The 26,479-nt window shown below is 50.4% G+C and overlaps 2 protein-coding genes and 4 non-coding genes across 6 annotated transcripts; 5 read left to right on the top strand and 1 right to left on the bottom strand.

Moving 5' to 3' along the window:
* Positions 1–6,603: 6,603 nt before the first annotated feature.
* Positions 6,604–6,675, bottom strand: TRNAC-GCA. Its single transcript has one exon. It is a non-coding gene; the product is annotated as a tRNA-Cys (tRNA).
* A 2,458-nt stretch (positions 6,676–9,133) lies between these two features.
* TRNAC-GCA lies at positions 9,134–9,205 on the top strand. The gene has a single exon. It is a non-coding gene; the product is annotated as a tRNA-Cys (tRNA).
* A 3,529-nt stretch (positions 9,206–12,734) lies between these two features.
* On the top strand, positions 12,735–16,624 carry RPL23 (ribosomal protein L23). Its single transcript, XM_001509739.4, has 5 exons — positions 12,735–12,830; positions 14,354–14,437; positions 14,726–14,854; positions 16,285–16,398; positions 16,489–16,624. The coding sequence occupies exons 1-5, from the start codon at positions 12,818–12,820 to the stop codon at positions 16,569–16,571; spliced, it is 423 nt and encodes a 140-aa protein (XP_001509789.2). The 5' UTR covers positions 12,735–12,817; the 3' UTR covers positions 16,572–16,624.
* Positions 14,507–14,643, top strand: LOC114815365. Its single transcript, XR_003763128.1, has one exon. It is a non-coding gene; the product is annotated as a small nucleolar RNA SNORA21 (small nucleolar RNA).
* Positions 16,625–18,573: 1,949 nt separating the features above from the next.
* Positions 18,574–23,871, top strand: C11H17orf98 (chromosome 11 C17orf98 homolog). The gene is made up of 3 exons (XM_029074808.2): positions 18,574–18,821; positions 22,412–22,511; positions 23,643–23,871. Exons 1-3 carry the CDS (start codon positions 18,618–18,620, stop codon positions 23,798–23,800), a joined length of 462 nt encoding a protein of 153 aa, XP_028930641.1. The 5' UTR covers positions 18,574–18,617; the 3' UTR covers positions 23,801–23,871.
* A 1,550-nt stretch (positions 23,872–25,421) lies between these two features.
* TRNAC-GCA lies at positions 25,422–25,493 on the top strand. The gene has a single exon. It is a non-coding gene; the product is annotated as a tRNA-Cys (tRNA).
* The last annotated feature ends 986 nt before the right edge of the window (positions 25,494–26,479 follow it).

The raw sequence follows: 26,479 nt of genomic DNA, 5'->3' as shown, positions 1-26,479 counted from the left end.
GGTGGAACAAGGCGACCGGCTACTATTTCCCTAATCTCTTTTAATGACTGTCTCCCCATTTCTACTGGGAACTTCAGGGCAGGGATTGCGACTACCAACTCTGTGGTATCATACTTTCCCAAGCGCTTAGTACAGTGGTCTACACACCGCGTCCAATAAACGTGATTGATTGATTTGATTCAATTGGATTAGAAGCAGCGTGATGTAGTGAAGAGAGCACAGGCCCGGGCATCAGAAGGACCTGAGTTCTAATACCGCTCCGCCACTTGTCTGCTGTGTGGCCTTGGGCAAGTTACCTCACTTCTCTGTGCCTCAGTTCCCTCATCTGTAAAATGGGGATTAAGACTGTGAGCCTAATAATAATAATAATGTAGGAAGGTGTCTAATCTGATTATCTTGTATCTACCCCAGCTCTTAGAACAGTGCCTGGAATATAGCAGGCGCTTAACAAATATTATTATTATTATTCCATCTATCCCCAGGCCTTCCAGTACCTAGGGCCGGGTAGCAAGACTCGATAGGAAGTGATCCAGAAGCACCAAATTGTAGTTGGAAGGTGGTTCACGGATAAAAATTTTAACTGCAGATTTAGGATGTTACCAGTTCGAGTCCCCACTTCCCTTTTGAAGTCATATTATTTTCCTCTTTCGGCTTTGCCCAGGGCTTTTGGCTTTCACTTTCGAATCGGCAGGGTCCCAGGCTAAGCGAGGCGGGAAGGGCCGCAGAGATGGGGTCCTTGATTCCCAGGGCGAGAAAAGGCCCGAAGATCTGGCATTTGGATTTAAAATGGGACAGGAAGAAGCGGGCTTGGAGTTTGCATCTAGGGGCTGGGACTCTGGAGCCGTGGCTTTGAAAATCCCTATGGGAGGGAAGAGGAGAGGTTTTTGCAACAAGAAATTCCCAGCCCAGGCTCTCCCTGGGAGCATTCTCCTTCCCTCGCCCCTTACCCCTTCCAGGCCCCAGACAAGATCGATCATCTGAGATCCCGAGAGACCAGATGGAGAAACTCACAGATAATTAAAATTTCCCTATATCCTATCCCCTCTGAAGCCGCTCACTGAGGGGTGCTGGGTTTCCTGTCTTTTTCAATCAATCAATCAATCAGTGGTATTTATCGAGCACTTACTCTGTACTAAGCACTTGGGAGAGCACGATACAGTCAAGCTAAAAAACACGGTAGCTATCCACAAGGAGCTTATGGCGAAAAGGAAGAGACGGGCACTGAAATACATTAGAGAAGCAGCGTGGCTCAGTGGAAAGAGCCCGGGCTTGGGAGTCAGAGGTCATGGGTTCCAATCGCGACTCTGCCCCTTGTCACCTGTGTGACTGTGGGCAAGTCACTTCACTTCTCTGTACCTCAGTTCCCTCATCTGTAAAATGGGGATGAAGAGTGTGAGCCTCATGTGGGACAACCTCATTCCCCTGTATCTACCCCAGCGCTTAGAACAGTGCTCTCTCTGCACGCAGTAAGCGCTTAACAAATACCAACATTATTATTATTATTATCATTACATTACAGACAGGGGAAATTGGTATGTGTACGAATATGTACGTTAGTGCTGTGGGACTGAGGGTGGGGTGAATATCACGTCAATCATATTTATTGAGCCCTTACTATGTGCAGAGCACTGTACTCAACACTTGGGAGAGGACATAATAGTAGACACATTCCCTGCCCGCCGTGAGCTTACAGTCTAGAGAAGCAGTGTTGCCTAGTGGGTAGAGTACAGGCCTAAAAGTCTGAAGAACCCGGGTTCTGATCCCGACTCTGCCACTTGTCTGCTGTGTGACCTTGGACAAGTCACTTCACTTTTTTACGAGATGTTCTTCCCCTTGACTCTATTTATTGCCATTGTTCTTGTCTGTCCGTCTCCCCCGATTAGACTGTAAGCCCGTCAAACGGCAGGGACTGTCTCTATCTGTTGCCCACTTGTTCACTCCAAGCGCTTAGTACAGTGCTCTGCACATAGTAAGCGCTCAATAAATACTATTGAATGAATTCTCTATGCCTCATTACCTCATCTGTAAAGTGGGGATAAAGACTGTGAGCCTGTCTGGGACAGGGACTGTGTCCAACCCGATTTGCTTGTAACCACGCTAGCGCTTAGTACAGGGTCTGCCACGTAGTAAGCACCTCACAAATACCCCAAGTGTTTTTAGAGGGGGAGACAGGCATTAATATAAATTAATTAAGGATTTGTACATAAGTGTTGTGGGGCTGAGGTGAATAAGGGGAGCTAATCAGGGTGACACAGAAGGGAGTGGGAGAAAAGGAAAGAGGCCTCTTGGAGGAGACGTCTCCCCCTCTAGACTCTAAGCTCACTATGGAGAGGGGATGTATCTGTTAGATTGTTACAGTGTACTCTTCCGAGTGCTTAGCACAGTGCTGTGCACACAGTAAGCGCTCAAAATGAAAGCTTAGTCAAGGTCGGGCTCTTGGAGGAGAGGTGATTTTAGAATGACTTGGAAGATAAGGAGAGTGGTGGTCTGTTAGATATGAAAAGCTCCGGGCCAGAAGGAGGATGTAGAAAAGGGGTTGACGGTGAGGTGGAAGAGGTCGAGGTACACTGGGTAGGTTGGGATTCGAGGGGCAAAGTGTGTGGGCTGGGTTGTAGTAGATCAGAGAGGGGAGATAGAAGGGGGTGAGCTGACTGCACGCTTTAAAGCCGACGGGAAGGAGTTTCTGTTTGATGTGGAGGTGGATGGACAACCGCTGGGAGCTTCTGGGAGAGTGGTGAGACAGGCGCTGAACTCTTTTTTTTTTAGGAAAATGATCCAAGCAGCAGATACAGAATGGACTGGTGTAAGGAGAGGCAGGGTGGTCAAGGAGGAGCGCATCTCCTCCAAGAGGCCTTCCCTGATTAAGCCTTCCTTTCCCCTTCTCCCCCTCCCTTCTGCGTCACCCTGACTCGCTCCCTTCATTCATCCCCCGTCCCAGTCCCGCGCCACTTATGTCCGGGGCTGGAGTTTATTTATATTAACGTCTTTTCCCCCTTCCAGACTATAAACTTGTTGTGGGGAGGGAACGGGCCTGTTTATTGTTATATTGCACTCTCCCAAGCACCTAGTAGGACGCTTTGCACACAGGAAGCGCTCCATAAATACGGCAGAGCGAATGAATGAAAGGATATAAGAGCTTGGATCAGTGTGCTAGCAGTTTGGAGAGAAAAGGATGGATGGATGCGAGAGATGTGGCGAAAGGAAAACCGACAGGATTCGGTGACAGATTGAGCGTGTAGATGAATCCCTACTCCGAGCTGCTCCTTGGCTGGGAAATGAGTGCTACGGCATTCCACGGACGGGTAGGATCTGGATTATCGACAGGTGGTCCACAAGGGGATTATCGATAATCGGCCCACAAGGGGAGCAGGAATACAAGAGCCACCCACCCAAAGCCCCCTCCCCTCGCAGCAGGGCCCCTAAGAAATAATAATGATTATGACGGTATTTATTAAGCGCCTACCACGTGCCAAGCACTGTTCTAAGCGCTGGGGTAGATGCAAAGTAATCGAGTTGTCCCATGTGGGGCTCACAGTCTTCATCCCCATTTTCCAGATGAGGGAACCGAGGCCTAGAGAAGTGAAATGACTTGCCCCACGTCACACAGCAGACAAGTGGCGGAGTCAGTGTGACTTAATGGATAGAGCACAGGCCTGGCAGTCAGGAGGATCTGGGGTCTAATCCTGGCTCCGCCACTTATCTGCAGTGGACGTTGGACAAATCACTTCACTTCTCTGTGCCTCAGTTCCCTCATCTGTAGAATGGGGACTGGGACAGTGAGCCCCGTGTGGGACAGGGGCTGTGTCCGACTCTATTCGCTCGCATCCACCCCAGAGCTTAGTACAGTGACTGACACATAATAAGCCCTTAACAAATATCCCAGTTACCATTAGTAATGTTATTCTTAATAATAACCCAACACCTCTGACTCCAAGGCCCACAGTCTTTCCGCTAGGCCACGCGAAGGACAGCATGACTGAGAATGGAAACTCCAAGTCGGACCTGTCCTCGCTGCTCAGGCCCTGGGAAGGGACAAAGACGGGGGAAGGGGAGAGCGATAACGCTATGTCTTAGTCACTTATCAGAATTTCTGCCCATTCTTTTGCAGCTTTTTGTCCAAAAAAAGGGAATACTTTTGCTCTGAGTCAGCGGGAATGCGCCAGGAGTTTTAAATTCTTTCCTCTGTGCCCCAAGCCCTATCTCATCCCCTTGAGACAATTTAGAGAACAGTCGAAAAACGTATCCGAAAGGAGATTGTGCAGGGAGGGGAGGAAAAGGGGGAGAGAGAAGTAACCACTGGTCTGAGAAAATAGACCTAAAACGGAACTCCGAAGGTCTCAGTTCTACCCATTTGCTCACTCCTCGACCCCACGTCCCTCCAGCCGAGACTTGAACTGGTGACCTTGACTGTGCTAAGTGAAGCACGCGTCCCCTGAGCCGCAGGAATAGAAGGCCCAATTCCCGCTAATTCTTCGCCTACCTACGTCCCGAGCAGCGACCCTTATGGGGAAATGGCCAATGACAATATAACAATAATAATAATAATAATTGTGGCATTTGTTAAGCCCTTACTATGTGTCAGGCACTGTCCTAAGTGCTGGAGGGAATACAAGCCACTTGGGCTGGACATAGTCCCTGTCCCACACGGGACTCACAGTCTTAATCCCCATTTTACTGATGAGGTAACTGAGGCGAAGGGAGGTGAAGCAACTTGCCTAAGGTCACACAGCAGACAAGCGGCGGAGCAGGAATTAGAACCCATTACCTTCTGATTCCCAGGCTCGTGCTCTATCCATTAGGCCATGCTGCTTCAATATGCAAATTTATTTTCCCCTCCCTTCAGCCTGTTGTCTGAAACCTTTACCCTTGCTGGGAATAATATAATATAATCATAATAATAATGGTATTTGTTAAGGGCTTACTATGTGTCAAACACTGTTCTAAGTGTTGGGGGTTGATACAAGTTAATCAGGTCGGATACAGTCGCTGTCCCACGTGGGGCTCACGCTACTAATCCCCATCTTACAGATGGGGGAACTGAGGCACAGAGAAGTTAAGTGTCACCCAGGTCACCCAGGAGACATGTGGCAGAGCCGAGATTAGAACCCATGACCTTCTCACTCCCAGACCTTTGCTCTATCCACTAAACCACACAGTTTTTTAAGCATCATTCATTCATTCAATCGTATTTATTGAGCGCTGTGTGCAGAGCACTGTACTAAGCGCTTGGGAGAGTATGATAGAACAATGAACAGCCACATTCCCTGACCTCAACGAGTTGATAATCTAGAGGGGGAGACAGATAGTAATATAAATAATTATAAATTCTCGCCCTCCCAGTCCCATAGCACTTTTTTCCATATCTGTAATTTATTTATATTAATGTCTGTCTCCCCCACCGCCAAACTGTTAGCTCGTTCATTCGCTCATTTATTAATTCAATCGTATTTATTAAGTGCTTACTGTGTGCAGAGCACTGTACTAAGCGCTTGGGAAAGTACAATACAGCAATAAAGAGTGACAATCCCTACCCACAACGAGCTGTTGGGCAGGGAAAGTGTTTGTGTATTGTTGTATTGTCTTCTCCCAAGCGCTTAGCACAGTGCTCTGCACACAGTAAGCGCTCAATCAATAAGAGCGCACCTGTGTATATATCTGTAATTTTATTTATTTTTATCGACGTCCGTTTATTTGAATTGATGTCTGCCTCCCTCTTTCTAGACTGTGAACTCATCGTGGGCGCTTAGCACAGTGCTCTGCACACAGTAAGCACTCAAACAATAAGAGCGAACTTGTGTATTTATCTATTTTATTTATTTTTATTGATGTCGGTTTACTTATAGTGATGTCTACCACCCCACTCTAGATTGTGAGCTCATCGTGAGCAGGGATGTCACTCTTTATTGCTGTATAGTACTTTCCCAAGCGCTTAGCACAGGGCTCTGCACATAGTAAGCACTCAAACAATAAGAGCATACCTATGTAAATATCTGCTTTTATTTATTTTTATTGATGTCCGTTTATTTGAATTGATGTCTGCCTCCCCCCTCTAGATTGTGAGCTCATCATGGTGAGCAGGGATGTCGCTCTTTATTTCTGTATAGGACTTTCCCAAGCGCTTAGCACAGTGCTCTGCACTCAGTAAGCACTCAAACAATAAGAGCGCACCTATGTATATATCTGCTTTTATTTATTTTTATTGATGTCCGTTTATTTATAGTGTTGTCTGCCTGCCCCCCTCTAGACTGTGAGCTCATCGTGGGCGGGGTTGTCACTCTTTATTGCTGTATAGTACTTCCCCAAGCGCTTTGCACAGTGCTTCGCACAAGGTAAGGGCTTAATCAATACGACTGGATGAAGGAATATGATTGAATGAATTTCCTTGCGGCCTCCTCCCCTTCCCTCGACGCCCAGGCCCGAGTAATCCTCACCAGGAAGAAAGGAAAAAGCGGCCTGGATTTGGGCTGGTTTTTTTCCGTGCTCTTCCTCAGGGGAGGCTTTGAACTCCTTTTTCCTCTTTATTGGAAACTCGTTTTCGGTTCCCGGAAAAAATGTGGTGCAAGGAGGGAAAAAAATAAAAGAGAATAGAGAAAAGGAGAGACGAGGGGGCACCCGGATTTGAACCGGGGACCTCTTGATCTGCAGTCAAATGCTCTACCACTGAGCTATACCCCCGCGGCTGACGACACTGCCCAAAACGGACCTTTAAGAGCTTTCCCACATGTGCTTTCTCTTTTTTTCGGTAATTTTTCTGGAAATTGCAATTTTTCCTCCGTTTTTTCGGCTCCCAAGCAGTCGACTCGAGTCAGGAAAACCCAAAGTAGGACCAAGACCGCTCTCTTTCTGACTTTTTCCTCTTATAATTTCTACCTCAGCTCACTACTCTCCTACTACAAGCCTGTCCCCCCTCTTGGATCCTCTAATGCTAACCTTCTCCCTGAAACTTAATAATAATAATGATAATAATAATAATACTAAAAATTCGAGTATTAGTTAAGTGCTTCCGGTGTGCCAGGCACCATCTGCTGTGTGGCCTTGGCAAGTCACTTTCACTTCCCCGGGCCTCAGTTACCTCCTGGGCAAAATGGGGATTGATTGATTGATTCATTCAATCCTATTTATTAGCCCCTTACTACTTATTGGGTGCAGAGCACTGTACTAAGCGCCTGGTAAAGTACAAGTCAGCACTAAAGAGTGACATTCCCTCCCCAAAAGGAGTCTAGAGGGGAATTGAGACTGGGAGCCTCATGTGGGACAGGGATTGTGTCCATCCTGATTTGCTTGTATTCAGCCCATCGTTTAGTACAGTGCCTGGCATATAGCAAGCGCTTAGCAAAAGCACAATTATTATTATCATTACTACTAAGCGATCTCTTCATTCATTCAATCATATCTATTGAGCACTTACTATGTGCAGTGCACCGTCCTAAGCGCTTGGTCGTGGGTTCTAATCCACCACTTGTCAGCTGGGTGATTTTGGGCAAGTCACTTCATTTCTCTGGGCCCCATCTGGAAACTGGGGATAAAGACTGGGAGCCCCACGTGGGACAAACTGATCACCTTGTATCCGCCCCCAGTGCTTTGCACATAGTAAGTGCTTAAATACCATTATTATTATTATTATTATTATTGGGAGAGGACAATTCCACAATAAACAGACACATTCCCTACCCAACCAATCGCCCACGTCCTGCTTCTGGCCTGGAAGGCCTTTCTTCCTCATATCCCACAGACAATTACTGTCCCCCGGCCCCCCAACAGAGCTTTTTCGAAGGCCCACCTCCTCCAAGAGGCCTTCCCTGATTAAGCCCCATTTTTCCTCTTCTCCCCCTCCCTTCTGCAACGCCCTGACTTGTTCCCTTTATTCATCCCCTCATCCCAGTCCCACCGCACTTATGTCCACATTTATCATTTATTTATTTATAGGAATGTCCGTCTCCCCCTCTAGACTGTAACCTCGTCGTGGGCAGAGAATGTGTCTGTTTATTGTTCAGCGCTTAGTACAGTAAGCATCAATAAAAACGATTAAATGAATGCATGAATACATCTGTCTGCCACTCCCACCTCCCACCACCCAAATAATAATAATCATGATGGTATTTGTTAAGCGTTTACTATGTACCAAGCACGGTTCGAATTCACTCAGTAGTATTTCTCAAGTGCTTACTATGCATCAAGCACTGTTCAGATTCACTCAATGGTATTTACTGAGCGCTTACTGTGTGCAGAACACTGTACTAAGCGCTGGGGGGAATAATTGACAACAATAAACATTACTTGGCCACAACGACCTTACAGTCTAGAGATGTTCAAACTCTGACCCTCCACTTTGGGAGCCACCCGATTTTGTTTGGGTTTCAGTTTTTTCGCCAGAGAGGAAGGTGGCTTTGTCCTTGTTTCACATGTTCCGAGAAGAAATGCAGCATGAGGAACTGAGGCCAGACCGCAGGGAGAACTTCCTACTGGGAGCCAGAGAGCCAGAAGGCCGTGTTCTCTCTTTCCCTGGGGGGAGAGGGGCTTAGCACAGTGCTTTGCACACAGTAAGCATTCAATAAATAAGACTGAATGAATGAATAGGTGCAGAGCAATCAATCCACAGTATTTATTGAGCGTTTGCTGTGTGCAGAGCAGTCAATCCACTGTGTTTATTGGGCGCTTACTCTGTGCAATCTGCGGTATTTATTGATTGCCTACTATTTGCAGAGCAATCAATCCGTAGTATGTACTAAGCGCTTACTATGTTCACAGCAATCAATCCGTAGTATTCACTGAGTGCTGATTATGTACGTTCCAAGCGCTTAGTACAGTGCTCCGCACATAGTAAGCGCTCAATAAATACTATTGAATGAATGAATGTGCAGAGGAATCAATCCATAGCATTTATCGAGTGCTTAGTATTTATTGAGGGCTTAAATATTATTATTACTGCTATTATTACCTTTCCAACCCAGTTTGCTTGTATCCACTCCACCGCTTAGTACAGTGCCTGGCACACAGTATGCACTTAACAAATACATTATTATTTATTATTATTTTATTATTATTATTTTATTTTTGTTGTTATTATTATAATCAGATCCAGACTACCCCGTGGCCCGTCTGTTAAGCAGTAGATCGAAGAGCTTGGAGAAAGGGGGGTATAGCTCAGTGGTAGAGCATTTGACTGCAGATCAAGAGGTCCCCGGTTCAAATCCGGGTGCCCCCTGGCATGTTGTGCTTTTCTGAGCAGGGTTGGTAAATACATTTTGCTCCCTTCCAGGCGGTCCCCTGCCGCAGAACCCGAAGGAGATGGTCGCAGCTCTGTTAGGAGGGTTACAGTCAGCAACCCCCTTGGGGTTTACTGATGCAGCGAGGCATAGTGGAAAGAACACAGGCTAGCAAGCCAGAGGACCTGCATTCTAATTCTGCCTCTGCCACTTGTCAGCTGTATGACCTTAGGCAAGTCACTTAACTTCTCTGTGCCTCAGTTACCTCATCTGTAAATTGGGAGTTAAGAATGTGAGCCCCACGTGGCACAACCTGATTACCTTGTATCTCCCCCAGCGTTTAGAACAGTGCTTGGCACATAGTAAGTGTGGCCATCATCATTATTATTATTATTATAAAGTGGGGATTAAATCCTACTCCCTCCGATTTAGACTGTGAGCCCATGTGGGAAGGGAACTGTGTACAACTTGGTGACTTTATTTCACTGTACCACTTAGAATGGCTTTATGGCCTGGTGGGTAGAGCACAGGCCTGGGAGGCTGATGGGCACAGGTTCTAATCCTGACTCTACCACTTGTCTGCTGTGTGACCTCAAGCAAATCACTTACTTCTCTGGGCCTCTGTTACCTCATCTGTAAATGGGGACTGAGTACCTGGCAGTAAGCACTTAACAATATTGTCACTAACGGTGCTTGGCACATAGTAAGCCTTTAACTGCACCAGAATTATTATCGGTATTATTGAACACTTCTCATGTGCAGAATAATCAATCAATGAATGTCATTTATTGAGCGCTTACTGTACTCTGCTCCCTCTCCTCCCCCTCTGTCCTCTGCTCCCTCTCCCTTCCCTCCTTCACTTCCCCTCAGCTAAGCGCCCTTTCCCTCTGCTCCTCCCCCCTCCCTTCCCCTCAGCACTGTGCTCATTTGTATATATTTGTATATATTTTTATTACCCTATTTATTTTGCTTATGAGGTGTACATCCCCTTGATCCTATTTATTGTGATTATGTTGTCTTGTTTTTGTCCATCAGTCTCCCCCGATTAATAATAATAATAATAATGTTTGTATTTGTTAAGCACTTACTAGGTGCAGAGCCCTGTTCTAAGCACTGGGGTAGATACAGGGTAATCAGGTTGTCCCATGTGAGGCTCACAGTTAATCCCCATTTGACAGATGAGGGAACTGAGGCCCAGAGAAGTTAAGTCACTTGCCCACAGTCACACAGCTGTCAAGTGGCAGAGTGTTGGTATTTGTCAGATTAGACTGTGAGCCCATCATTGGGTGGGGATGGTCTCTATCTGTTGTTGTCCATTCCAAGCGCTTAGTACAGTGCTCTGCACCTACTAAGCGCTCAATAAATACTATTGAATGAATGTACTAAGCGCTTGGGAGAGTACAATGCAACAGATCTGATGGAAATGCGCTCTGTGGAGGCAGTGGAGGAGAGAGGGGTCAAAGATCAGGTTTTAATTGCTGGTTCGAAGACCGAAAGCTCACTGAGGGCAGGGAACATTTCTACCAACTCAATTGTATTGTACCCTCGTTCGGTCAGTCATATTTATTGAGTGCTTACTGCGTGCAGAGCACTGTATTAAGTGCTTGGGAAAGTACAATAGTACAATAAACAGTGACATTCCCTTTGCCAGGTTGTCTGCAAGGACTTTAGAGCTGCCTGGAATAATGGGAGGGGCCCAGACAAGAGTTGATCCCATCATCTCTGAAGTGACAATCGGGGGATAAAAGGTTGGGAAAATAGAGACTAATCAATGAAGGCCTCCTGGAGGAGATGTGATTTCAGAAGGGCTTGAAGGTGGGGCGAGCAGTGGTCTTTTAGATTAGAGAAGTAGCGTGATTTAGTGAGGAACAGCATGGCCTAGTGGATAGAGCACGGGCCTGGGAGTCAGAAGGACCCGAGTTCTAATCCTAGCTCCATCACATGTCTGCTCTGCGACCTTGGGCAAGTCACTTCATTTCTCTGAGCCTCAGTTAACTTGTCTATAAATGGGGGTAAGAATGTAAGACCCATATGGGACGGGGACTGGGTCTAACCTAACTGGTTTAGATCTACCCCAAAGCTTAGAACAGAGTCTGACACATAGTAAGCGCTTAACAAGTACCTTAATTATTCATTATTATTCAACCTTGACCTAGTTTTGAGCTACAACCCCTTCCTGGTCCCCCTCTCCTCTCCCCACGGCACTTAACTATAATTCTATTTATTTATATTGATGCCTATTTACTTGTACTGATGTCTGTGTCCTCCCCTTCTAGACTGTGAGCCCGTTGTGGGCAGGGACTGTCTCTCTTTCTTGCTGCATTGTACTTTCCAAGCGCTTGGTACAGTGCTCTGCACACAGCAAGTGCACAATAAATACAACTGAATAAATGAATGGTCCCCACCTTGCTCCAGTTCATTTAGATTTTAGTGCCTCAGCACGATTCTGAGTGAAGCTGTGGGGAGGAGATGGGGTTAAAGGGAGCCTCTGCTGTGAAGCTGCAGAGAAGGTTGCTCCTCCAGCTCCTTTTTGTGTGGCTTAGTGGCAGGAGCCCGGGCTTGGGAGTCAGAGGCTGTGGGTTCTAATCCTGAGTCCGCCACTTATGAGCTGTGTGATTTGGGCAAGTCACGTCACTGCTCTGTGCCTCAGTGACCTCATCTGTGAAATGGGGATAAAAACTGTGAGCCCCACGTGGGACAACCTGATTACCTTATATCTACCCCAGGGTTTAGATCATAATAATACTATGAATGAATGAACAGTGCTGGGCACATAATAAGCGCTTAACAAATACCATTATTATTATTATTACCCCAGGGATTGGAACAGTGCTTGGCACAAAGTAAGCGCCTAACAAATACCATCATTGTTATTATTACATCTACCCCGGAGCTTAGATCAGTGCTTGGCACGTAGTAAGCGCTTAAGAAATACCATTGTTGTTATTATTCTATCTACCCCAGCGCTTAGAACAGTGCTTGGCACCTAGTAGGCGCTTAAAAAATACCATCATTATTATTATTATTACCCCAAGGATTGGAACAGTGCTTGGCACCTAGTAAGCGCTTAACAAATACCATCATTGTTATTATTCTATCCACCCCGGAGCTTAGAACAGTGCTTGGCACGTAGTAAGCGCTTAAGAAATACCATTGTTGTTATTATTCCATCTACCCCAGCGCTTAGAACAGTGCTTGGCACCTAGTAAGCGTTTAACAAATCCCAACATTATTATTAACTGAATTGAGGAGGGTGAGGGTTTAGGCCTTCCTTTCATTGCAGGTTTGTCGAACAACCTGCAATACACTCATTCATTCAATCGTCTTTATGGAGCGCCCACGATGTGCAGAGCACTGCGCTAAGCGCTTGGAATGGACGATGGGGCAACAGACAGAGATTCGCAACTTCAGGCTTGACGCTCCACGGCCTTGGCTTCCCCGCGTCGCCTGTAGGGGGCGCTGCCGCCCGCCCGCCCGCCCGACCCCCGTCACGTGACAGGGGCCGGCCCGTCCTTCCGGTGGGCGGTGCGTCACGTGGAGAGTGAGCGGGTGGAGGCCATATCCCGGCAGCCTTTGCGGCCCCCCCTCCTTCTCTCTTTGGCGCTGCCAAGATGTCGAAGCGAGGTGAGGCTGTGGTGGGAAGGGCGGGCCGGAGAATCCGCTGCCATCCGGCGCGCTGGGGGTCGGGGCGGCCCCGGGGGAGGTGGGATGGGGCAGCCAGGACGCCCGCCAACGTGGAGGGTTGGTCCGCCGATGGATCAGTGGAGCCACCCTGGAGATAACCGGGGCCGACGGCGGGATGGCCGTGCAACCCGGGCCCTTGCGCCAAAGGTGCGGGGGGACTGGGGCTGGGGAGAGGAAGGGAGGCCCACCTCACCCCCGCCGCGCACTTCCCTCCAGCCTCACACCTCCTGACTCATTAATAATGATTGCTAGGCGCTGACTCTGTGCCAAGCGCTGGGCTAATAATAATGTTGGTATTTGTTAAGCGCTTACTATGTGCAGAGCACTGTCCTAAGCGCTGGGGGAGATACAGGATCATCAGGTTGTCCCCCGTGGGCTCCCAATCTTCACCCCCATTTTACAGGTGAGGGGACTGAGGCCCAGTGAAGTGACTTGCCCAAAGGCACCCAGACAGACAGGTGGTGGAGGCGGGATTAGAACCCACGACCTCTGACTCCCAACCCTGACCTCTTGGCATTGGGCCATGCTGTTTTGTGGGCAGGAGTATGGCAGTTTGTTGTACTGGGCCCTCCCAAGCGCTTAATACAGTGCTTTGCACACAGTAAGCGCTCAATAGATGCGATTGGGTGGCAGTTGTCCTACTTTACTTTCCCAAGCGCTTAATACAGCGCTTTGCATGCAGTAAGCGCTCAGTAGATGCGATTGAGTGAATGGAGGCAGTTTGCTGTCATACTGTACTCTTCCAGGCGCCTAATACAGTGCTTTGCACGCAGTAAGCGCTCAATAGATGCGATTGGCTGGCAGTTTGTTGTCCTACTTTACCTTCCCAAGCGCTTAATACAGCGCTTTGCACGCAGTAGGCGCTCAGTAGTTGCGATTGAGTGAATGGAGGCAGTTTGCTGTCATACTGTACTCTTCCAGGCGCTTAATACAGTGCTTTGCACACAGTAAGCCCTCAATAGATGCGATTGAGTGAATGGGGGCAGTTTGCTGTCATATTCTCCCCTCCCAAGTGCGTAATATGGCGCTTTGCATGCAGTATGTGCTCAGTAGATGCGATTGAGTGAAAGGTGTTGGAGGAAGGGAGCCCTCCTTGATGGGACGGAGGAGCGAGACTCTGAGCTCGTTGTGGGCAGGAACGTGTCTGTTATAGTGTCCTCTCCCAAGTGCGTAGTACAGTGCTTTGCACACTGCAAGCGCTCAATAAGTACGACCGAATGAATGAAGGAGCCAGCGAGGTTGTTGGGAGGGAACGGCCCCCGGGTTTAGGCAAGCAGTGCTTAGCAGCGGAGGGTTTCCCGAATTAGTGGCCTGCAGGACGAGGCGGCCTGTTCGTTCAATAGTATTTCATTCAGTAGTATTTATTGAGCGCGTATTATGTGCAGAGCACTGTACTAAGCGCTTGAAATGTACAAATCGGCAACAGATTTGTGACTCCTTGAGGTCTCTTTTGCACCCCCTAGGACGTGGAGGGTCGTCCGGAGCCAAATTTCGCATCTCCCTGGGTCTCCCGGTTGGGGCCGTGATCAACTGTGCAGATAATACAGGTGAGTCTGGGCCGAAGAGGGGTGGGAGCGGTGCTCTGTCGGGTGCAGGGGGACTCTTGGGGTCTCTAAACCCTTCCAAAAGCACTCATCTGGCCTCAACCCCGTGACCCGATGAGCCGTCGTGAAAGGGCAGAGCAAGAAACATCGCTTTTGGGTGAAGGAGCAGCAACTTGTGCTGCTTTACTTCAATCGGCGATGAGACAGGCTAGTGGTGGCCCCGGGCCTAATGGCCCAGTGGAAACTGGCGGAGTGGGGAAATGACAACAACTCTGGGGTCCTCTTTTACAGGCGCCAAGAACCTGTACATCATCTCTGTGAAAGGGATCAAGGGGCGACTGAACAGGCTTCCTGCAGCCGGTGTGGGTGACATGGTGATGGCCACCGTCAAGAAAGGAAAACCAGAGCTCCGGAAAAAGGGTGAGGATGGGGGTTCGGCCGGGGCCCCCCAAAGACTGAGCTAGGTGGCTCTCGGATGTGTGCCGAGGGGAGTCAGGCTTGCTGGATGACAGCCTTGGGCCGGAATAGATTGTATAAGCAGTTTGGACACACTTCTTGCCCCACTTGGGCCTTGTTGTCTAAGCATGGGGGTGGGGAGGGGAGAACAAGCATCTTAACTCCATTTTTGCAGTCAACTGAGAGACAAACTAAGTGACTTGCCCATGGAAGTCCAACTGAGACTAGAATCGAGGTCTCCTCACTCCAGTACCTGTGCTCTTTTTATGGTATTTGTCATGCACTGTACTAAACGATGGGGTAGATACAAGATGATCTGGTTGGATAGAGTCCCCCACCCCGCTCTGTGCTCACAGTCTTACTCCCCATTTTACAGATATGGTCACTGAGGTACAGAGAAGTGACTGGCCCAAAGTCACATGCAGACAAGCGGCAGCGCGGGAATTAGAACCCAGAGCTTTCTGATTTCTAGACCCAGGCTCTATCCACTAGGCCTCACCGCTTTCCACTGGATTTATGCCGCCTCCCTGCTTCAGACCGGAGGGTTGCCAGTCTGAGTTCAGGGTTGGCCTGTAGCCTAGAGGGAAGGATCAAAGGGGGTCTGAGAAATGTCCACTCAAATTAGCTTTGCCCTTGATGCAAAAAGCAAGATTCTCCTGAGTTAGTGATATGAGGGCCGGGAGGTTATAGGTCTGCTTGGTATCAGAATTGCCTCCTGTAGTTGATTCTTGACTTTGGGGGGTGGCTAGAGAGATCTTGATTTAGAGTTGCCCATCGGTTGGGGTTCTGGAGTTGATTTTTCCCTTGGGGCCTGGATCCCCAAATACATTAATGGGGTTGGGTTGGGGCTTCCAGGGCAGGTTGGCCCTTTGCAAAGCACTTGCCTGGCCTTATCTGTGGCTTGGGGAGCTGTCGTGGAAGGGCAGAGCAGAAGCAGATCCATCGCTAGTGGGTGAGGTGGCAGCAGGCTGTGCTGCTGGCCTCAGTCAGTGGTGTGACATGGGGCCTTTAATTTGGTGGCCCTCTCCAGGGCTGTAGCAGTAAGGAGGGCAAATTCTAAGTCTTGGGCACCCCGCCTTCCCCAGGGTGGCCTTCTGGTAATAGTCGTAGTGTTTATTATATGCCAGGCACCTCACTAAGCGTTGGGGTGGATACAGGCAAGTAGGGTTGGACACAGTCCCTGTCCCACATGGGGCTCACGATCTCAACCCTCATTTTACAGGTGAAGTAACTGAGGCCCGCACAGACAAGTGGTGGAGGCGGGACTAGAACCCATGACTTTCTGACTGCCAGGCCCGTGCTCTAACCAGTAGGCCACGCTGCCTCTTCTGTGTTTGGAGTGGGTTTGCCAGGGGCCGATTCTTGCTGACTGACTTGACTCTGCCCCTCTGCAGTGCACCCGGCAGTGGTGATACGGCAGCGGAAGTCATACCGGAGAAAAGACGGGGTGTTCCTCTATTTCGAAGACAACGCGGGAGTTATAGTGAACAACAAAGGCGAGATGAAAGGTGAGGGGCTGGGACAGGAGGGGAGGAGAGGGGCTGTCGCGGGGGACGGGACCTTCAAAGCTGAACCCTCTCCCCAATCTCTCCTGCCAGGTTCTGCCATCACAGGCCCCGTGGCGAAGGAATGTGCCGACCTGTGGCCCAGGATCGCCTCTAATGCTGGCAGCATCGCCTAACCCTCCATCCCTGTTTATAAAGGAGTCAACTATTAAAATGTCCGTCTGCCCCACTTCCTTCTCCTTGGCCGCCCATCTTGGCTCTCTAGCACCAATCCGGCCTGGAGCTCACAGAAGCAAGCTGTTTTATCCCCACCGAAGCAGCTGTTCAGGGTGTCCGGAAAGAAAGTTACCCCAGGCAACTGCAGTCTTGCACAGGATGGCGGGGATTGTGGGGAAATAAGGAGTTTGATGAAAGCAAATTGCAGTTTTTGCCACCTCCCATTCCTCTGAGGGAATTATTATTACTACCAGAAAGCCACCACAAGCAGCCCCAAACCCAGCCCTGTTTTCTGCCTCTGCACCATCTTCGGGCATCGTACATTCATACATTCAGTGGTATTTATTGAGCGCTTACTGTGTGCAGAGCACTGCACTAAGCTTTTGGAAAGTACAGTTCAGGAATAAACGTGGGGGGGTCAACTAAGTGCTGGGGCCTTGATCAGCACTATCAATTTATGGAGCACTAGTGGGGAGTGGGAAGGACCTGGGTTCTAATGCTGGCTCAGCTACTTGTTTGCTGTGACCTTGGGCAAAGTGGATGCATGGGGCTCACAGAACCCCAAGTAGGAGGGGAAAAACAGGTATCAAATCTGCACTTTACATATGTGGAAAGTGAGGACCAGGGAAGTTAAGTGACTTGCCTATGGTCACAGAGGTCACAAATGGCAAAGCCAGGATAAGAACCCAATTCCACTGGCTTCTAGGCCTGTACTCTTTGTTAGGCCGCCATGCTGCTTCTGCCTTCACGGTTGCCCCAGTCCCTGTCCAATATAGCCCAGCCTTACGATATCCCTTCCCTACCACCCCTGATCAGGGCTGGAGGTTGTAGACCGGTTTCATGCTCTAGAAACCAAACTTTGGTTTAATAGTGGGGGGAGTGTAGTTCTCAGGTGGGCTGTGAGAGGAAAGGTAAGTGAGAAACTTTTGGTTTCCCTTACGTGACTTGTCTCTACAGAGCCACAGCCTTTCCTCTTCCTCGCCCCCTCAAACCCCACAAAAACCCAAACAACCAACAAACATCTGGCTGTGAGCTATTTTACAAAGAGGTCTGACTTCACACAGTGTTGGTGGGGGGCAGCTGCACCCCTGGGCTACAAGATTTGGTTCAAATGCTTGGACCAGTGAGGTTTGTAGAAATCTGAACAATGGTGTTGGGCACTTAAAGGTGACTGTACTGAGCACTTGGGAGAGTACAGCATTGGTAGGCAGCCCTGCTGATAAGGAGCCTACAGGGCCCCAAAGACGTGGAGTGAATATCAAAGGGTTTAGTCTAGTGCGTATTCTATGCAAACTGCTGGTTTCTGGGTCGCTGAGCCTTCAGTTGTTAACTTGGCGGGCGGGGTGGGTTTGAATGACTTCCCAGCAGGAGGCATTGGCAGGTAGGATTAGGGCAAAATTTAGGAGTCGATATCAATTAGATCATAAACTGGTATTTATCATTGGATTTAAGTACCTTTATTGCACTTCTCGGGAAAGATGCATCCAGCTGGAGTCGAGTAGGATATTTTTGATGGGGTAGGCAATTGCATTTATTGAGTAGTTAGTATTCATTCAGTCGTATTCATTGAGCATTTAATGTGTGCAGAGCGCTGTCCTAAACCCTTGGAAAGTACAATACAGCAATAAAGAGGCGCTCCCTGACCACAGTGGGGGGGGGGGGGGCAGACATCAAAGCGAGTAAACGGGCAATCAATATAAATGGAATTCTAGCTAAATGCTGGGGTCAGGGGGCTCAGTTTGGGTGCGAAGCACTTAAAGTGGTTGGGAGGGATTAATGCAGGAGAAGAGGTGGTGAAAACGGTCCCTGACCACAGTCTGGAAGGGGAAAAGGTATTAAAGATAAATTAAGGGGTCACCCGCCCTGTGGTTAGGGGAGCCGGGAGGTTTGAGGCCTGGGGTGGGGGATGTTGGTGTCACGTAACAATGGGGGGTCGCGGAGGGATGGGGGGCGTCCGGGGGCCCGGGCCGGGCGGCAGACGGGTCCCCGGGGGCGGTAGGGCCGGGATGCGGCCGTGGGAGCGGTCGCTGCGACAGGAGAAGGGCTTCATCCTGGACGGCGTGGCGGTGAGCAGCATGGAGCAGACCTACGCCCAGGCCCTGCCCAAGCTGTGGGCCGCCATCCCGCCTTACAACGCGCAGCTCGACGCCCACGCCCGCTCCTATTTCCGAAACCCCACCGTCAAGGCCGTGCTGAGGAAGACCGAGCAGGTGGGACGGCCCCCGCTCCCCCAAATGCACACCCTGCCGCCCACCTCGTCCCCTGCAGGGCCAGGGGAGGGGGGGGTCCCCCAGCCCAGCTCCGGCTGCAACCCTAAATCCCCCTCCTGCAGACACACCTCATCCCCTGCACGTCCAGAGGAGGGGGGGGTCCCCCATCCCACCTCTGGGTAACACCTGGGGACGGGGTGCAACCCTAAAGCCCCCTCCTGCAGACACACCTCATCCCCTGCGGGTCCAGGAGAGGGGTTCCCCCCATCCCAGCCCCGGGTGCAACCCTAAACCTCCTTCCTGCAAACACACCTCATTCCCTGCACGTCCAGGGGAGGGGGGTCCCCCATCCCAGCCCCGGCCCACGCATGGGAGGGGGCGCATCTCATTCCTTCAATCAAATCGAATTTCTCGAGCACTTTACTGTGTGCAGAGCGCTGCACTAAGCTCTTGGGATAGACACATTCCCTAACCACAACGATTTTACAATCTAGAGGGGAGGAGACAGACATGAATAGAAATCAAGAAATGACAAATAGGGGCATAAATGCCATGGGGCTGGAAAGGGCGGGGGGGGGGGTGAATAAAGGGAGCAAGTCAGGACGCCGCAGAAGGGAGGGGGAGAAGAAGAAAGGAGGGCTTAGGGAAGGCTTCTTGGAGGTGAGCCTTCAATAAGGCTTTGAAAGCCAGGGTAGAGTCAGTGTCTGCTAGATTTGAGGAGGGGGTGAGGGGATTGAGGGCTTTAAACGCAACCCTGACCCCCTTCCTCACGCTCAGGCACATACACTGACACCTCGCCCACCCACCGAAGAGAAGGGAAGGGGCTCCCGATTGCAGCCCCAGGCCACACTTAGGGGCCAACGTTGTAAGTGCGTTTAAGGGACTAGAAGGTGGGAGACTGGGGGTGGGGGGCCAAGGCCCCGACTCCTTTATCCAGTTCTCGTCCGGGGGTAAGCGATTTAGACTGGAGTGAGTCCAGGGCCCAAAAGGATTAAGAAGCGCTCAGTACACATCTCTGCTGTATGACCTTGGATAAGTTACTTGACTTCCCTGGCCTCAGTTATCGCATCTGTAAAATGGGGCTTAAGATTGTGAACCCCATGGGACTGTGTCCAACCTGATTACTTACAACAGTGCTTGACATATGGTAAGTGTTTAATAAATTTTATCCATCCTCCCCCCCGTCCCCAATGGACACACTCCCCTCGGGGTCAGCAATTTAAGCTGGAGTGAGTTCAGGGCCCAAAAGGATTAAGAAGTACTTAATGCAGTGCCTGGCACATAGTAAGTGCTTAAATTTTATCCATCTCCCCCCACCCACCCGCCGGGGTCAGCAATTTAGCCTGGAGTGAGTCCGGGGCCCGAACGGATTAAGAAGCGTGTAGTACAGTGCCGGGCACATAGTAAGCGCGTAACAGACCCAACAGATTTTATCTATCTTCTCCCCTCAGGAGGTCAGCAATTTAGGCTGGAGTGAGTCCAGGGCCCGAAAGGATTAAGGGGCGTTTAGTACAGTGCCTGGCACATAATAAATGCTTAACAGATTTTATCCATCTTTCCCCCCCGGGAGGTCAGCAATTTAGGCTGGAGTGAGTCTAGGGCCTAAAAAGATTGAGGGGCGTTTAGTACAGTCCTTGGCACATAGTAAGCGCTTAATGAATACCATTAAAAAAGAGGGGGTTTGTTATGGCTCCCCCCCAACCCAGCTTGCTTCTGATGTCATAGAGCCATCTCCTAGGGAGACTTTGGTGAGACCTAGTAAAGGCAGGTGGGCAGAGCAAAGACCCCGGGGGCTTCACCCACTTAGCCAACTGCCCAGCTCCCTGTTGTGACATCATCAGTGTCGTGAGGGGCCGGGTGGAGTCTTCCATTCATTCAATCGTATTTATTGAGCCCTTACTGTGTGCGAAGCCCTGTGGTAAGCGATTGGGAGAGTATGACAGAACAATAGGCACATGCCCTGCCCACAAGGAGCTTTCAGTTTAATGATAATGCTGGTATTCGTTAACTGCTAACTATGTGCCAAGCACTCTTCAAAGCGCTGGGGTAGATAGAAGGTCATCAGGTTGTCCCACATGGGGCTGTCAGTCTTCACCCCCATTTTATGGATGAGGGAACTGAGGCCCAGAGGTGGGGAGTGGGGAGGCTTTGATGGTAGTGATGCCTGTCTACTTGTTTTGTTGTCCGTCTCCCCCTTCTAGACCGTGAGCCCGTTGTTGGGTAGGTATTGCCTCTATCTATTACCGAATTGTACTTTCCAAGAGCTTAATACAGTGCTCTGCACACAGTAAGCGCTCAATAAATACGATTGATTGAATGAATGAGACAGACATTAATAGAAATCAAGAAATGACAGATATGTACTTAAGTGCGGTGGGGCTGGTGGGAAGGAAAGAATAAAGGGAGCGAGTCAGAGCGACGCAGAAGGGAGTGGGAGAAGAGGAAAGGACGGCTTAGTAGAGAGTGTGGGTTCTCCCCCCACATCATCATCATCATCATTATCGTTGTGGTATTTGTTAATGGGGCTTACATTGCAAGGAAGAGGGAGACTAGGTATTGAATCCCCATTTTACAGACAAGGGAACTGAGGCCCAGGGAAGTTAAGTAACAGCCTAAGGTCACACAACAGCAGGCAAGTGGCAGAGGCGGAGTTAGAACCCAGCTCATTCATTCATTCATTCAACTGTATTTATTTAGCGCTTACTGTGTGCAGAGCACTATGCTAAGCTCTTGGAAAGTACAATTCAGCAATAAAGAGGGACAATCCCTGCCCACAACGGGCTCAGAGTCTAGAAGGGAGACAGACATTGAAACAACTAAACAGGCATTAAGAGCATCAATATAAATAAATAGAATTATAGATATTACACATCAAAACAAGTAAACAGGCATTCATATAAACAAAAAGAATTATAGGTATGAACATATATGCACAAGTACTGTTGGGGGGCGGAGGTCTTCTAATTCCTAGGCCTCTGGGCTTTCCACTAGGCCGAGTGATTTTTTAACACGTGGCTCTGTTGAGCCCTTACTCGGGTCCTCTGACTCCGAGGTTGGTGTTTTTTCCACTTGGCCACCTGGCTCCTTTCCGATCACGCAGCTTTATCGAGCGCTGATTGCGTGCAGAGCACTGTACTGGGGGCTTCTGGTGTTTCCGTCCGCAAATCCCGCCCTCGTTCCAAACTAATCATTGAACCTGTCCAGGCCACCTTTTCCAAGATGCCCCAGCATTCCTGGGGGGCACGGGAGGGGATGGGTGTCACAGCGGCCTTCCTCGTTCCGAGTGGGGAAGTGGGGGTCGTGGCTGTCACCCGTGCGCCTGAAGACGTGCGGTTGTGTGAACTGCACAAGTGTGGGAGCCGTGCCCTGGATGTTTCTCTGTGTTTGGGGGTGTGTGTGTCTCTGTGACTGTGTTGGGGAGGACAGGTGCAGTCTGTCCAGGCTACTGAGGCTTTAAGAAATGACCCGCTCTGCAAGCCCTCAGGCCACTGAGGCCTCTCCTGTGGCCCGGGCACCTGGGCACCTGGTCCTGAGCCAGTGGAAAGTCTCGGCGGGGGCGACTGATCCTGCCCCATTTTCTCTCTCGCCAGCTCCACGGTGGCACCTGCCGGGATGGCTGGTTGGTGGATTATTTTCACATCTATGGACCCGGGCAGAGGTACCTGAACAGGAGAAACTGGGCAGGAGCGGGTAAGGACCGGTTGCCGCCTCCCCTTCACCCAGACTGGGCCCACCGGTCGGGGGGCCCCCCCTCCCCATGGGGCAGAGGGAGGAAGAGGGGGGCACAGACAAGGGCAGAAGAACAGTGCTCGGCACATGGTCAGCGCTTAACAAATACCGTAATTATAATTATAGAAGAAGCACAGGAAGGCCGGGACATATGCAGACAGCCTGGGCAGAACCAGGGGTCCGAGCCTTCCGGCTTTCCCCCTCTCTGCTTATCCAGGAGGGGAAAGGGACCCCCTTGTAGCGGAGGTACCCCCAACCTAAAGGGGCCCCAGCTGGGAGCCAAACTACCATTTCCCTCTTAAGCTTCCCTCGAGACTAAGCTCGTTGTGGGCAGGAATGCCCCAAGCGCTTAGCACAGTGTTTTGCACTCAGTCAGCGCTCAATAAATACACTCGAATGAATAAATGAAGCTGGGTGAACTGGGGCAGAGACGAGAAGTCAGGGGCTCATCCTGGGGGGTTCTGAACTCGCCTCAGGGGAAGGGGCCGAGCGGGGAGGGGATGAGCTCCCTAGCGGCACAGCTGAGTGGATAGAGCCCGGGCCTGGCGGTCGCAAGGTCATGGGTTCTAATGCCGCCCCCGCCACTTGTCTGCTGCACGACCTGGGGCAAGTCACTTCACTTCCTCCATGCCTCGGTTCCCTCCTCTGGAAAATGGGGATTGAGCCCGTGAGCCCCACGTGGGACAGGGACTGCGCCCAACCCGATTTGCTCGGATCCGTCTCGGCGCTTAGTTCAGGCCCATAGTAAGCAGCGCGGCTCAGTGGAAGGAGCCCGGTCTGGGGAGTCAGACATCATGGGTTCAAATCCCGGCTCCGCCGCTTGTCAGCTGTGTGACTTTGGGCAAGTCACTTCACTTCTCTGTGCCTCAGTTCCCTCATCTGTCAAATGGGCGTTAAGACTGGGAGCCCCACGTGGGACAACCTGATCACCTTGTATCCTCCCCAGTGCTTAGAACAGTGCTTGGCACATAGTAGGCGCTTACCAAATGCCATCATTATTATTATTATTAATAAATGCCACAGTTATTATTGCTAGATACCACAGTGATGATGATGATGATGATGATTCCTCTCCCGGCCGGCTCCCTGCAGGCCACTCCCTCCAGCAGGTGGTGGGGCATGACCTGTTCCAGACAGATCTCAAGCCCTGCCCCAGCTACAACGGGCGCTTCGGTTACCGGCGCAACACCCCTGCCCTCCGCCAGCGCACCTCCGACTTCGGGGAGGTGACCGTATTCCCCCTCTTCTAACCAGCCCCTTCCTCTCCTCGCGTGGGTAGGCAGAAGATAAAATAAACTTTTTCTTCCAGCTCTGTTAAGTAGCCCGGAGCTTCGAGTGTCTCGGTGCCCTCGTCTGTAAAATGTCACGCGTGAGCCCCGTGTGGGGCAGGGACTGTGTCCAACCCCCTTTGCTGGTAATAAAAATAATAATAATGTTGGTATTTAGAGCACTGTTCTAAGCACTGGGGTAGATACAGGGTCATCAGGTTGTCCCACGTGAGGCTCACAGTCTTAATCCCCATTTTACAGATGAGGGAACTGAGGCACAGGAAGTTAAGTGACTTGCCCACAGTCACAGAGCTGACAAGTGGCAGAGCCGGGATCCATCCCAGCACTTAGTAGAGCGTCCAGCATGTAGTAAGCACTTAAATGCCACAGTTATAGTTATTATTAACAACTTGTACCTACTCCAGCGCTTAGCGCTTGGCACGTAGTAAGCGCTTAACAAATGCCATCATCCTTCACTCTCTTCACCCCTCTCTTCTTAAGAGATTACTCTACCAAAGGTACAGGCTTGTGAAAGAGGGAGAATGGCGATGTCGTCAACAGTGATGGGAAAGATGAGAAGCAGTGTGGCCTAGTGGATAGAGCCCGGGCCCGGGAGTCAGAAGGACCTGGGTTCCGATTCCGGCTCTATCACTTGTCTGCTGTGTAGCCTTGGCCAAGTCACTTCACTCCTCTATGCCTCAGTTCCCTCATCTGTAAAGTGGGGATTAAGACTGCGAGCCTCATGTGGGACAGGGACTGTGTTCAACCTGATCAGCTTGTAACTCCCCCAGCGCTTACTAAGGTGCCTGGAATATAATAAGCACGTAACAAATACCATTTAAAAAAATTAAAATACCCAGAGGAGGAGCACCATGGCCTCCTGGAAAGAACCCAGGACTGGAGATTCATTCATTCAGTGGTATTTATTGAGCATTTACTGTGTGCAGAGCACTGTACTAAATGCTTGGAAAGTACAGTTCGACGACAAAAAGACCAGGGTTCAAATCCCAGGTCCATCACTTTCCTGCTGTGGGACCTTGGGCAAATCACTTGACTTCATTATGCCTCTTTCCTCATCTGTAAAATCGGGATTCAGTACCTGTTCTCGCTCCCTTTTAGACTGTGAACCCCACGGGGGACAGGGACCGTGTCCAATCCGGCCCGGCTGCATCCTCTTCTGGCCAAAGACTTAAAGACTGAGCAAGAGAGGCCCTCCGGGCTGGACAGAGGCTAGCGTCCGTTGGTCGTTATGGTGTACTCCCCCCAAGCGCTCGGTACAGCGCTTGGCCCACAGTAAGAGCTTGATAAATTACAATCGAATGAACGCCCCCGAGGCAGAAGCTGGGAGGGGATGACCTGTGGAAAGGAGCAGGGTGGTCCGGGCCCCGTCTGCCCGGGGGAGCTGGTTCTCTGCGGTTTCAGGGTGTGCCTGGTCATGCCGGTGCCATCAGCCCTTTCCTCAAATCCGGGCCTTGGGTCCAGCCCAGTTTTACTGCTTGGCGTGTCGATCGTCTTCACCCGGAGAGCGTGGCGGCAGGTGGAACAGGTGGGACGGGTTGGAAGAGTCACCGTAAATGGACTAGACGGCGGCATTAGCAAGCATGGGGGTATAGCTCAGGGGTAGAGCATTTGACTGCAGATCAAGAGGTCCCCGGTTCAAATCCGGGTGCCCCCTTCCTCCTTTTTATTTTTTTTTTCCATCGGATGCCTGCTGTCTGCGAGCCCCTTCCCGTCCGTCCCCGCTCCCTCGACTTTCTGCAAGGAAAACCGCCACCCAGATTGTAAGCTCGTCGCGGGCAGGGAACGTGTCTGTTTAGTGTTGTGTCGTCCTCTCCCGAGCGCTTAGTACAGTGCTCTGCCTGCAGGAAGTGCTCAGTAAAGACGATTGAAGGAGTGAATGAATGAAGCAGATGGCAAGGAATCATTCTTTGGAGTCCGGGGCCGGGCCCGGAGCGCCGAAGGTGTCTGGCTCCCTGAAATGGCTTTTCCGAGCCGATGCCCCTGCGGCTCATTCCCCGGGACCGAGAAGCCGGGGTGGTCGCGGGCCGGGAGGAGCGTGGGGCCTTCAGCTCCGGAAGACCCCTCCCTGCTTTCCAGACGTAGCGTGGCGTAGTGGTTAGAGCACGGGCCTGGGAATCGAAAGGACCTGGGTTCTAATCGTGGCTCCGCCACTTGGCTGCCGTGTGACCGTGGGCAAGCCACTTCACTTCTCTGTGCTTTAGTCACCCCACCTGTAAAAAGGGGATTAAGACTGGGAGCCCCATGTGGGACGGGGACTGTCCAACCCAATTTGCCTCTCTCCACCTAAGCGCTTAGTACAGCATCTGGCATATAGTGCTTAACAACTATTATTGTTATAAATCTGGGAGCCAGCCTCTAAACTGTGAGCCTGTTGCGGGCGGGCAGCGATTCATTCATTCATTCAATAGTATTTATTGAGCACTTACTATGTGCAGAGCACTGTACTAAGCGCTTGGAATGGACCGTTTGGCAACAGATAGAGACCATCCCTGCCCCATGACGGGCTCACAGTCTAATCGGGGGAGAGAGACGGCAGAGCAAAACAGAATGAAGCAAAACGACATTATCACGATAAATAGAATCAAGGGGATGTACACCTCTATTGCTATGTTGTAAGTGCTTAGCACACTGCTTTGCACG

The sequence above is a fragment of the Ornithorhynchus anatinus genome, chromosome 11 (genome assembly GCF_004115215.2).
Source record: "Ornithorhynchus anatinus isolate Pmale09 chromosome 11, mOrnAna1.pri.v4, whole genome shotgun sequence".
NCBI lineage: Eukaryota > Metazoa > Chordata > Mammalia > Monotremata > Ornithorhynchidae > Ornithorhynchus > Ornithorhynchus anatinus.
This window is presented reverse-complemented; position numbering and strand designations above follow the sequence as displayed.

Excerpts from the sequence above, each read along its gene's own strand:
- RPL23 (XM_001509739.4), top strand. Across the intron at positions 14,438-14,725 it reads CAACTGTGCAGATAATACAG|GCGCCAAGAACCTGTACATC; the intron begins GTGAGTCTGGGC and ends CCTCTTTTACAG. Across the intron at positions 14,855-16,284 it reads ACCAGAGCTCCGGAAAAAGG|TGCACCCGGCAGTGGTGATA; the intron begins GTGAGGATGGGG and ends GCCCCTCTGCAG.
- C11H17orf98 (XM_029074808.2), top strand. The coding sequence starts at position 18,618 with ATGCGGCCGTGGGAGCGGTCGCTGCGACAGGAGAAGGGCTTCATCCTG. Across the intron at positions 18,822-22,411 it reads TGCTGAGGAAGACCGAGCAG|CTCCACGGTGGCACCTGCCG; the intron begins GTGGGACGGCCC and ends CTCTCTCGCCAG. Across the intron at positions 22,512-23,642 it reads GAGAAACTGGGCAGGAGCGG|GCCACTCCCTCCAGCAGGTG; the intron begins GTAAGGACCGGT and ends GGCTCCCTGCAG.